At 42.7% G+C, this 12578-nt stretch overlaps 2 protein-coding genes across 6 annotated transcripts in view; one reads left to right on the top strand and one right to left on the bottom strand.

Annotated features, from left to right (window-relative positions):
* LOC139583163 (hippocalcin-like protein 1) overlaps nt 1–2426 on the top strand; it is a 19560-nt gene extending 17134 nt beyond the window's left edge. For 2 of the 4 annotated variants that reach the window (XM_071413963.1, XM_071413962.1), the window contains exon 4: nt 930–2426. In XM_071413963.1, coding sequence (XP_071270064.1) covers nt 930–1060 — 131 coding nt within the window. In that variant the 3' untranslated portion in view covers nt 1061–2426. The remainder of the gene's footprint in view (nt 1–929) is intronic. The other 2 variants (XM_071413964.1, XM_071413965.1) reach the window with 2 other exon arrangements.
* Nucleotides 2345–12578, bottom strand: LOC139583161 (protein disulfide-isomerase A6-like). Of its 2 annotated transcripts, none has more exons than XM_071413960.1 (12): nt 12438–12578; nt 11798–11939; nt 11178–11235; nt 10704–10830; nt 10303–10409; nt 8993–9244; nt 8609–8749; nt 4608–4692; nt 4364–4436; nt 3978–4136; nt 3609–3705; nt 2345–3198 (listed from the first exon to the last, which is right to left on the bottom strand). In XM_071413960.1, the coding sequence occupies exons 1-12, from the start codon at nt 12484–12486 to the stop codon at nt 3127–3129; spliced, it is 1362 nt and encodes a 453-aa protein (XP_071270061.1). In that variant the 5' UTR covers nt 12487–12578; the 3' UTR covers nt 2345–3126. The 2 variants fall into 2 exon arrangements, with proteins under 2 accessions (XP_071270061.1, XP_071270062.1); XM_071413961.1 differs by lacking the exon at nt 12438–12578 and adding an exon at nt 12180–12292.

Genomic DNA, 12578 nt, shown 5'->3' with positions numbered 1-12578 from the left:
AGGAGACAGGTTAAAGAAGGATTGAGACAACTGAGACATGGACTGTGTATTTATGCCATTCAAGACAAAAGATTTAGGTGCCTTTGAATGGGGTATGGTAGTATGTGCCAGGCACACCTGTTTGACGCTGGGTTTTTCACACTCAACAGTTTCCAGTGTATATCAAGAATGCTCCACCATCCGAAGGAAATCCAGCCAACTGTGACAAGCATTGGAGTCAACATGGGCCAGCAACCCTGTGGAACACTTTTGACATCTTGTCGAGTTCATGCCCTGACCAATTGATGCTGTTCTTAGGGCAAAAGGGGTGGGTGCAACTTAATATTAGGAAGATGTTCCTAAAGTTTGGTATACAGAGTGTCAGTAAAGAACCATATTTTCAACTGGGCTTTGTCAAGCCATAGCAATTTTGTGTCATTGTACAAGGACATACAGTGCATTTGGAAAGTATTCAGACACCTTCACTTTTTTCAGTTTTTGTTACGTTACAGCCTTATTCTAAAATTGATTAAACTAACATTTTCCTCATAAATCTACACACAACACCCCATAATGACAAAGCAAAAACAGTTTTTTAGAAATGTTTGGAAATGTATTAAAAATAAAAAACAGAAATAGCTTATTTACATAGGTATTCAGACCCTTAGCTATGAGACTCGAAATTGAGCTCAGGTGCATCCTGTAACTAGGCCACTCAAGAACATTCAATGTGTACTAGCTAATTACCTAGTAAATACATAGTTATTCCCGAGCTGGAACATAAAGTGGCACTGAATTTAGTGTAAACTTGAGTCCACTGTCAAAACCCCAAGCCTATATTGTTTTGAAGGGGTATTTCACTTGGGCTCTTATATGACATTTCTGGTGTCCTCGTTCAAATTTTTTTGCCTGCTGCTATGCAAAATGAGATTGATGTTCATAGTTCATAGTTTGTGTGTTGCTAACTAGGGGTCTCTTCTGGACTGCAGGCAAACTCTCTCTGGAGGAGTTCATCAAAGGTGCCAAGAGTGACCCTTCCATCGTCCGGCTCCTGCAATCTGACCAGGGAACCTCTCGCTAGTTCTTAAGACAAATGGACAGCCACACAGTCCTGAAAACAGGAAAGCAGACAGATGGACCCTGTATCATCCCCCATCCAACACACACAGTTCACACGAGAAAGAGGTGGAAGAGGTTCAGTTGTCGTTACAACACCCATACCTTATTCCATGTATTATTGTTTACATTAGCAGTAGTTCCCTAGCCTGATCCCAGATCTGTTTGCATGGAGTTGACAAGACAGCACAAACAGATCTGGGACCAGACTAGCAGTTTCCCATATCCCAAATGCAGCGGTCTGAAAAATGCTTCCTACAGCGAATAATGTTTTCCGTTATGAAACATCCCATTCTGCATCCACAGTACCACTGATAGACTCTTACATTTCCTTGCAAATGTTTAAATGCTTAAGGTTTTATTTTTTACTTGCCTTACTTCAGTCAAAGTGAAGTGCCATATCTTAATATTTGTACTGAATGTATTACACTTGTATGTATTATGGATGTGTTACGGTAAGAAGAAATCAACCAAAAGTAATATTTTGTATATTAACCATCCTGAGTCTTATTGCAACCTTTACTGTAAATGTAATATTAGCTAGGAACACTAGAGTTTTTCGCAATGTACAGGTATTTTGAAAATTTACTTTTTATTGCCCCCAACTGTATAGGCAGTTCCAGTGTATTAAAACTAGTATCTTGTCATCTTTTGCAGTCACTGGTTTGTTTAACTCCAGAGGATAAACTAATTTCCAATAAGGAAACACTGGGGATACGCACCCCGAAGACTACACTGCAAATGTGTGCGTTGTTTTTAGCTTGCTCTACCAGAAGACAAGAAAAAAATAAACATAAGCAACTATCAGTTGTGTTCACTTCTCAGACACACGTCTTTGTGCTAGAAGTAGACTTGTAATGTAAAGAGATTATGCAACACAAGCCTCGGTGAAATGCTGCTTCTATGGTTTCTGTAGCTAGCGTGTCCATTACGGGCGACTAAAGTCCGAAAAACAGATATGCAAGGTTTGCAGTCTAGTTTCAGAGTTAGAGATTCACTACGGCCATGAATGTCCTCTATCCCTGTGGAGTTAAACAAACCAGTATCTGCAAAAGATTACAAGATACTGGTTTTAATACACTGGAACTACCAGTACAGTTGGGGGCAATAAAAACGTATTTTTCAAAATACCTGTGCTACAGCAATGGTACATTGTTAAAGTGAAAAACTCAAGTATTTTGTGTTCCTAGCTAAAATTACATTTACAGTAAAGCTTGTCGCTTCCCAACACAGAATACACATACATGAATGATGATGAAACAGTATTCTTTTTATTTTGTAACAAAAATGTAATTTTGTTTCACAATCTAAATAAAGTTGTGTAAGAAAAACAAGAAGTCCCACGGTATTGCCCTTTGTCCTGCACAGACACTGACGTGCTCATCGACAGAATAAAATAAAAATACGACAACTAAATCCCCAAAATATATATAGTCACAACAGGCCGGGCATGAAAGTCAAATCGGATACAACCATGTCTGATTAGCTTGACGTCAGAGTGGCGAAACAAGGAAGAGGGGACGGTTGCAGAAAGGAATGTTCCAACTGGACAGCCATATTCAGAAACCCCTTAACTCTTTCCAAAAAGGTAGGGCCTGCATAATTAATGCAGTGACTAATATTCAGCAGGTCTGTGAGGCTGAGTCTTACAGACATCGACAGCTCATAGGTATTTTACCTATACAGGCGTTGTAAGATCTGGCAATATCTAAGCAGTGGAACTCGGCCGATGTGAGAAGCTGCAGGTGTCTTTCTGACCCTGTTCAATTCACAGGAAGTTGGTGGCCTCTAAATTGGGAAGGACGGGTTCATAGTAATGGTTGGAACGTTAGAAGTCGAATGGTATCGAACTCAAACACATGGTTGTAACGTTACAGCTATTATTATGAGCCAACCTCCCCTTGATTTTATCTTCTGGGGTATTTCAGTAACAGGGCGACCCAGTCTCCAACTTGCTCCACAGGAGAGGAGAGACTGGCCACGCCGAGGTAGACCAGACAGACAAGATGTCGTCAAACCGGAACGCTGGGCTCACAACTCGTCCTTGCCAAAGTTGTCGTCTAGGTCCACGTCACTCAGGTCGTAGTCATACTCCACAGGAAGCTGGTGATAAAAGAGGAGAGGATTGAGGACTGGGCAGGCAAACAATATAACATATTCATTAGAAACCAAACGTAAGAAAGCGAACCAAAACGGGGAGGGGGTTAACTTTTTGGCGCAACTTATTCTGTTCCCAAATGTTCCCAATGATGTGCACAAATGAATACGACCCTGTGGTGTATTCAGTGGGGTGAAACTATTCTCTTGGACATACCATCATATCGGTTCTACACTATTTCTATCTGGATGTTCTGTAACGTTACATCGTCATGAACTGGCCCGAGGCAAGACTTGGGTAAAGCCCTTCTTCACTATTTAAAAAGAAAAAGCTCAAATCACCTCGTCCAGCCAAAACTGTATTACGGTACGAGGACCTGCGCATCTCATCCACCCTGTGACCTTTGACCACTCACCTCTCCGTCTTTGCCGTCCCAGGCCTCGACAGCGTTGATATTAGGCAAAGCCCCGCCCCCGACGGTAGCAGTGGAGCCGCGGCCTACAGACAGATCCCTAAAAGAAAAATAAGAGAAAAAGATTCCTTAGAATGATACTGTACCACACCTGATTAGCTGCTCACCAGGACCCTAATTAGCTAAATCAAGTTGGAGCAAAAGCCTTCAGACCCAGTAGCTCTCCAGGAAGAGGGTTGGGTATGGGCTGCGTCCCATACCCAATGAGGCACTACTATTAAAGTAGTGCCTCATTGGGGACGTATCCCATTTAGGACGTATCCGTGGTCTATACTATACTGTGTAAAACACCAAATGAGAGGGTGCCCCTACCTGAGGAACTCGTGAATGCCAGTCTCGCTGAACGAGCCCTTGAGCAGGGCGAACTTCATCTTGCGGGCGTTGATGGCCGCCATGGCAGGGTAGCCGAACCCTCCGATGCCCAGCGACGCCTCCAGATCCATCTGAACACCAGCCTCAGTCCACAGCCAGCTAGAGAGAGAGAGAGAAGACTTGCATTGCTAATCAAACTAAACGGATGAAGTTATACTGGGTTAAATTAATTCATCCACAGTCAGATCAAAATCATTCACACAGACAGTTGTGTGCGTTTAAGATCAACTGCATTGGCTAATCCACGAATCCTATTGAGTACTAATATAGGATAAAATAACTCAGTCGGTGATGTGTTCAAATGCAGGCTCTTTCTATATACTGACCCCCACATCTTCTTCTTGTACTTCTCTGCCATCTTCTTCATCACCTCCAAGTAGCCATTCCTGCCTGCTGCACCTGCAACGAGGCAAGAGGAAAGAAAGGGACAGGTCAGTCTTGTACAGATCCAAAACGGCAAAAGTCAATGAACCGTCATGAGGTAGAACCCCACGTGCCATATCAAACAGCCTGAGAATATAAGCATGAACGTGATCAGGGGACTAACTGAAGAGAGTAGTTCCATCTAACCTGTGTCCAGGATGTGGGGCAGCACAGCGATGACACAGAGCTGGTAATCATCGCACGTCTTCTTCAGGACATCTGCGTTAAGGATCTGAGAGAGTCACACACACACATTCAGAATTTAAGTCTGTCAGAAGGAAAACACACTAAAACGTCAAAGTTAGATGTCTTCTATTTAAAATATGTTTTTGTTCTAATTAAACTTTCAGCTGGAGAGCATAAAACAATAAGGGTGTAGCGGTTCACCAAACCCACGGTTCAGTACTTTGATGTTTTGGGGGTCACGGTTCGGGTGCGGTACAGCGGGAAAAAGAAATTCCAACAGTTATTGTAGTCAATTGTTGTTTATTTGGCTAAATTAAAAAGCACCCTATTTGTGGCCCAAGTACAGTTTCTGTGACATCATTCACAAAGTCACCGGCATTGTCTGTTGTGACAGGGGTCGTTAAATTGGCCTCTGTTGAAGTGTAAAAAGTTGGACCCGTTCCGAAATGGACGGCGGGCTTTCCCACGAGAACAAGTATGCATTTATACATTTTTCAATATAGAGACCCGTTCCGAACAGGCCCGAGGACGACCAGTTCCGTATAGACGTGGTCGATCAGAGTGAGGGAAGCAGCAGAAGAGTCCATTTGTAAGCTACTTTATTAACCAGAGCTGATACAGCGCGAGGGAGAGCAGGCAGAGGGGCCTTGCGGTGTGTGTGTGTACTGTGAGCGAGTGAAACAAGAGCAAGGAGGGAGGGAGAGGCAGCAACCAACTGATCCGACTTGCGCTAGTAGACTAACTTCTAGCTTGTCATAGCTAGGTTATTTATCATCCAATATGCTTACGTAGTACCGGTTGACTGCATCAAACTGAGAAAAGCTAGTTGGCTAAAACAGCTAGTTAAGTTAGCCGGGCTAATTTAATATTCAAGCACTTTCTTCCTATCCTACAGTTAAATAACACTTACGTTCAAATTACTGACTAGCAGCCTATCTGTTGGCTATTGTTTGTTGTAGCGTATACTTCTCATTTTACTTTTTATTCAATCTCCTAACTTGCTTTGCGACACACGGAGGCTCTATGATTGAAATTGAGAAATTCAATAAGCATTTTTCTACGGCTAGCCATGCTGTTGACATCTAGTGGAAGCCGTAGGAAGTGCAACATGACCAATATCCCACTGTGTATTCGATAGGGGCAGCGTTCAAAAACTACAAACCTCAGATTTCCCACTTCCTGGTTGGATGTTTTCTCAGGTTTTTGCCTGTCATATGAGTTCTGTTATACTCACAGACATCATTCAAACAGTTTTAGAAACTTCAGAGTGTTTTCTATCCAATAATACTACTAATATGCATATATTAGCATCTGGGACTGAGTAGCAGGCAGTTTACTCTGGGCACGCTATTCACCCAAAAGTGAAAGTGCTGCCCCCTATCCCAGAGAAGTTTAAGGAGAGGTTTATCTAAAGTTCCATGTATAATACTTGTATCTTTTATCAATGTTTATTATGAGTATTTCTGTAAATTGATGTGGCTCTCTGCAAAATCACCAGATGTTTTGGAGGCAAAACATTACTGAACATAATGCGCCAATGTAAACTAAGATTTTTGGATATAAATATGAACTTTATCGAACAAAACATACATGTATTGTGTAACATGAAGTCCTATGAGTGTCATCTGCTGAAGATCAAAGGTTAGTGATTAATTTTATCTATATTTCTGCTTTTTGTGACTCCTCTCTTTGGCTGGAAAAATGGCTGTGTTTTTCTGTGAATAGGTGCTGACCTAACAATGATATGTTGTGCTTTCGTCGCAAAGCCTTTTGGAAATCGGACACTGTGGTGGGATTAACAAGTTTATCTTTAAAATGGTGTAAAATACTTGTATGTCTGAGGAATTTTATTATGAGATTTCTGTTGTTTTGAATTTGGCGCCCTGCACTTTCACTGGCTGTTGTCATACCGATCCCGTTAACGGGATACCAGCCATAAGAAGTTTTAAGCATCTCCAATCCAAAATTAAATCTAGAATCGGCTTCCTATTTTGCAACAACGCATCCTTCACTCATGCAGCCAAACATACCCTCGTAAAACTGACCATCCTACCGATCCTCGACTTCGGCGATGTCATCTACAAAATAGCTTCCAACACTCTACTCAACAAATTGGATGCAGTCTATCACAGTGCCATCCGTTGTCACCAAAGCCCCATATACTACCCATCACTACGACCTGTACGCTCTCGTTGGCTGGCCCTCGTTTCATACTCGTCGCCAAACCCACTGGCTGCAGGTCATCTACAAGTCTCTGCTAGGTAAAGCCCCGCCTTATCAGAGCTCACTGGTCACCATAGCAGCACCCACCCGTTTCACACACTACAGCAGGTATATCTCACTGGTCACCCCCAAAGCCAATTCTTCCTTTGGCCGCCTTTCCTTCCAGCTCTCTGCTGCCAATGACTGGAACGAACTGCAAAAATCACTGAAGCCGGAAACTCATATCTCCCGCACTTGCTTTAAGCACCAGCTGCCAGAGCAGCTCACAGATCACTGCACCTGTACATAGCCCATCCAACTACCTCAACGCCATACTGTATTTATTTATTTATCTTGCTCCTTTGCACCCCAGTATCTATACTTGCACATTCATCTTCTGCACATCTACCATTCCAGTGTTTAATTGCTATATTGTAATTACGTCGCCACCATGGCCTATTTATTGCCTTTACCTCCCTTATCCTACCTCTACTGTATTATTGACTGTATGTTTGTGTATTCCATGTGTAACTCTGTGTTGTTGTATGTGTCGAACTGCTTTGCTTTATCTTGGCCAGGTCGCAGTTGTAAATGAGAACTTGTTCTCAACTGACCTACCTTGTTAAATAAAGGTGATTTTTTTTAATTTTTTTTAAATGACTGTAGTGGCACTTTGATGACTTGTGATTGGCGACAACAAAAAGCTGCATAGGCTATTCTTGTTGAACAGTGGGGAACATACTATTAACTTATCTACAACTCTGTCCATCGCCATTGTAATCGACTGTGCAGCCAAAATGTTCCCAAAAGGGTGGTAGGGTTAGGGGAAAATAATAAAGGACAATCCATTAAAAAAAATATGGGGGATTGGGAATGATGCAGACAATGACATTGATGGAAGGCACAATCTGCGATATTAAAGCTGATCTACCCCCTAAAAAAATATATGTTCCCAAATATGGAGATTTATATGATCCCACCATCTACTGGTCCCGGTTGCACCTCACAAAAGAATAGTTTGAAATCACCAATTAAGATTATAATTTTGATTACAACGTGCGCATAGGCTGTAGTTGTTTTAACAATGTTTTCAGCTCAGAATTTACTCATGAGGCAATGGCATACAACGCAGAGTAGGCATAGCCTATAGGCCTGGTGTTTAGATTTATATACTGAACAATAATATAAATGCAACATGTAAAGTGTTGGTCCCATGTTTCATGAGCTGAAATTAAAGATCCCAGAAATGTTCTGAACGCAAAAAAAGCATTGTACACAATGTGTTTACATCCCTGTTAGTGAGAATTTCTCCTTTGCCAAGATAAACCACACCTGTCAGGTGGATGGATTATCAAGAAACTGATTAAAAAGCATGATCCTTAGACAGGTGCATCATGATCCTTAAGACAGGTGCCGGAGGGTTTACTTGGCTCATCGCACTCTAGCGACTCCTTGTGGCGGGCAGTGCGCCTGCAGGCTGACTTCGGTTGTCAGTTGTTTCCTCCGATACATCGGTGTTGCTGGCTTCCGGGTTAAGCGAGAGGGTGTTAAGAAGCGCAGTTTGGCGGGTCATGTTTTTTCGGAGGACGCATGACTCGACCTTCGCCTCTACCGAGCCCATTGGAGAGTTGCAGCGATGAGACAAGATCATAATCACGAAATTGTGTAGGAAATAAAAAAATATATACATTTGTTTTTATGCTTTCCATCAGAGGAAATTATCTTATTGTACATGCAGACACGGACTCGCAGACACGAACCTCGAGCAACTCCGAAGGAGCTGCATTGTCGGAGAACAGGTCCAGAGCCCCGGCAATGATGTCACCTCGGGTCCTCCCCCCCTGGTAGTCCTCAGGCTCCTCCCCCTTCTTGAAGATCTTAATGGTGGGAAATCCACGGATCTGCAGATACGGAGAGAGAAACAGGACAAACCTCAGTCCATGGCCACGTTCAGTTGGCAAACTTGGTGGAAAATTGCCGATAGAGATGTCATGAATAGGCGGACGCGATTCCTTAATTTCTAGATCTTTCGCTCCATCTAAACTTTCTGCTGTTGTGTACAGATGAACAGACAGACATCAGTGGTGAGGCTACACTGATAGTATCTGACTGGTGTGATGTTTTGGTGGGTGTTTCCTGCTCACCCCATAGCGGCTGGCCAGACCTTGGTGCACGGTGGCATCCACTGCTCCAAGGTGGACCTTGTCCTTGGTCTGCTCCTTGACGGCCGAGGCTGCAGCCGCCCACTCAGGCTCCAGGCTCTTGCAGTGGCCACACCAGGGGGCAAAGAACTCCACTAGCCACACTTCACCACTGTTCAGAACCAGCCGGTCAAAGTTGTCGTCGGTCAGCTCCACAACATCTTTCTTACTGCCGCCGCCACCACCGCCTCCACTCTAGAGAAAGACAACCACAAAGATACGTTAATTTAGACGTACCGCTTACACTCTGCTCAAAATATACAGTGCCTTCCGTAATTATTGGGACAGGGACACGTTGTTTTGGCTCTGTCCTCCAGCACTTTGGATTTCACCTGACACAATGACTGAGGTTAAAGTGCAGACTGTCAGCTTTAATTTGAGGGTATTTTCATCCATATACAGGTGAGCAATTTAGAAATCACAGCAGTTTTTGTACATAATCCCCCAATTTTAGGGGACCAAAAGAATTGGGACAAATTCACATATGTGTATTAAAGTAGTCAAAAGTGTAGTATTTGGTCCCATATTCCTAGCGAGCAACAATTACATCAAGCTTGTGACTGACTCTACAATCTCGTTAAATGCATTTGCTGTTTGTTTTGGTTGTGTTTAGAAACATCTTCTATTCTTATTTACAATAATAGTGACTCCAAAATGACACATTATTTACCATTCATTTCTTGGGCACAAAAAAAGTGTGTAGAGTCACAAGCTTGCTGTAATCATTGCGTGCTAGGAATATGGGACCAAATACCAAAATTGGACTACTACAATACAGGAAAGTGAATTTGTCTCAATACTTTTGGTCCCCTAAAAAAATGGGGGGGGGGGGGGGGACAATGCTGTAATTTCTTTACGGTTCATCCGATATGGATGAAAATACCCTCAAATTAAAGCTGACATTCTGCACTTTACCCCCATAGTCATTGTATCATTTAAAATCTGAAGTGCAGAGCCAAAAGAACAAATGTGTCACTGTTCAAATAACTACAGAGGGCACTGTATGTTTCAACAAAAAGAGACTTGACATGATTCTTAAAACCCACACTGTCATTTTACAATTCTTTCAACAGGTGGCTAAATGCATGTTGTAGGACACTGGAGTCATGTGCAATAGGGTACAACGTAGCAAAACGTTTTGTCACGGAAAACAACAATCTGTTATTATTGAACGAGATCAGATAGTACCTCCCCATTTCTAAACATTTTCTTCCTACTTAACATGACCCAGCCTAGGTGTAAGTAGTAGTCACCTGTCTACTGTAGTCAGAGCCACCCGACCTGCCACTCATCCTGTCCTTCACCAGAGTGTGAAGAGCATTCAGGGCCCCGTCCACAATGGCCTGGCTATTGCGCCCACCTGAGGGAGGGAGGGAGAAAGATTATTAACACCACTGTTTCCTAAACGCCCCACAGTTTGGAAACCACTGCACTAGACATCAAAATAAATAAAACGGACCAAAATAGGGACGATAAACTAAACTTGCTTTTGTTTTCCGTTGGAAAACCTTTTGCTATGGGTGTGCACTAATGAATACAAACCCAGGGTTGTGTTCATTAGGCACGAAACAGAAGAAAATGGGACTGAAACAGGGAGGGACTACCTGAACCAATAAGAAACACAGATTTTTTATTGAAAAGCTACTAGACGTACCTTGGTAATCGTCGGGCTTGTTCTTATTAGCACCGAAGATCTTGATGGTGGGGAAGCCTTTGACACTGTACTGACCACCCAGGGAGTTGTGCTGGTCGGCGTCCACCGCACCGACCTTAACAATCCCCTGAGGGAAGAGAAAACAGCGAGAGGTTACTGTCATTGGTATAGCTCATAGAGTGCTAGTGAGTTCCATTTGTTTTGTACTCAAAACTAGAAAGATATACACCCAGGCAATAGCAATCTCACAAAGTTGTCATGAAAAGGTATACTCCGCTTATTGTGAATTCAGTTATAGTGATCAAATTGTCCTGCACAGCTGTGATCACTGTATGTGGAATGCACTGTAGTAATGTGCAGTCTATGTCGCTAGTGACATAGCACTGTAATAAAACATCTTAAGTTGAACTAATGTTGGTGTAATTAAACCAAAAGACAGTGTCATAACACTGCAATAACAAATGTGCAGTTTACCTTTAAGGCTGTAGCTGTTTTCTTCCAGTCAGCAGTCAGACTCTGGCAGTGGCCACACCTGTGGAGAGAAACAGTTAAGTCTGAGGCACCAGACTACGCACAGCCTCATATAAAATCGGCAAAGTGAAGTCTACACAAATCCCATGCAAAGACTTTCATAACAATCTGAGGGATAGTGAGTATTTCTGGTTTTGCATAGACCTGCAACAGATGTTTGTTAAGACAGGATGTGTGCAGTGGCTACAAGATCATGTCAAAGGGAATATGGGTTTACTAATATATCAACTTCTTTATCATTGTCATAATTGACCCCTATAAACTGGGGGGTATTCAGTGAGGTGAAGTGATCAGAAAGCTGCAGAAATGTAATTGACACAATTCCCTATTCTGCCTGACAGACAATGTAATCCATTCTACACCAGACATTTCTATCTAAACATTTTATAATGTTACACCTTCCTGAATGCGCCCCAGGTCTACAAACAATTTTGGGTGTCCCTCCTTGACAGGTTATTGGGATAAGGAGATTTCATACAACACTAACTACTGCTTGGTGGCAATTTCACTCTCGAGCAAGTTCTCAGTATCTCATTGGGCCCAGAGAAGATTTGACCACTCACCAAGGTGCGTAAAATTCGATGAGCCATAGGCTGTCGCTCTGAAGAACCTCCTGGTTGAAGTTGGAGGGGTTGAGTTCAACCACATCATCGCTAGCAGAGTAGAAGCCTTGGGCCATAAAGACCAGGGAACACCCCAACAGAGCTGGTGGGAAGTAGGAAAGGAGCTGAATGTGAGATGCGTCTGTTCACATTGTCATATTGCATACATAAGCAAATTAACACAACAACACAATTCCATTGTCTACAGTTCAGCAGAAAAAATAAGTATCTAACGTTATCTAGCTAGCTAGTTAGCATAGGTAGCTAAGTTAGCGCTACAAAAGTTGGCACATCAGGCCAAACTGCAACTAACTATTTAACTAGTTAACGTTAGTTAGCTTACAATACAGGAGCTGTTTGAGCCGTCATCAGGTATTCATTTTGCTGGTCGTCTTTTAAGCCATCCTGTAGCTGTCATTACTGTTAGTTCGTTTACAAGGCCACGAACATTCATATGGTTAGCTACAGTGAAGCAAAATGTAACCTGATTCAATAGCTAGCTAACGTTAGCAATCTTGCACACATCGTATTATGGCCACCATGATATTAACCTAGTTATAATACAAAAACATCTGAACACAAGCTGTTTAGAGTTTCTTACCAAGTAAAAGTATCATAGTTCTCTGTGCACCTCTCCAATTTCTTGTCATGCACAGCGCTAGAAGAGAGGGCGACAAAATCTTACCGTGGCCCACGCTGATTGGTTCTCCGCAGGCTGTTGCCGCTCCACGTCCAATCAGAG

Source organism: Salvelinus alpinus, chromosome 8 (assembly GCF_045679555.1).
Source record: "Salvelinus alpinus chromosome 8, SLU_Salpinus.1, whole genome shotgun sequence".
NCBI lineage: Eukaryota > Metazoa > Chordata > Actinopteri > Salmoniformes > Salmonidae > Salvelinus > Salvelinus alpinus.
Note: the sequence above shows the minus strand (reverse complement) of the source record. Positions and strands in the feature narration are given on the sequence as shown.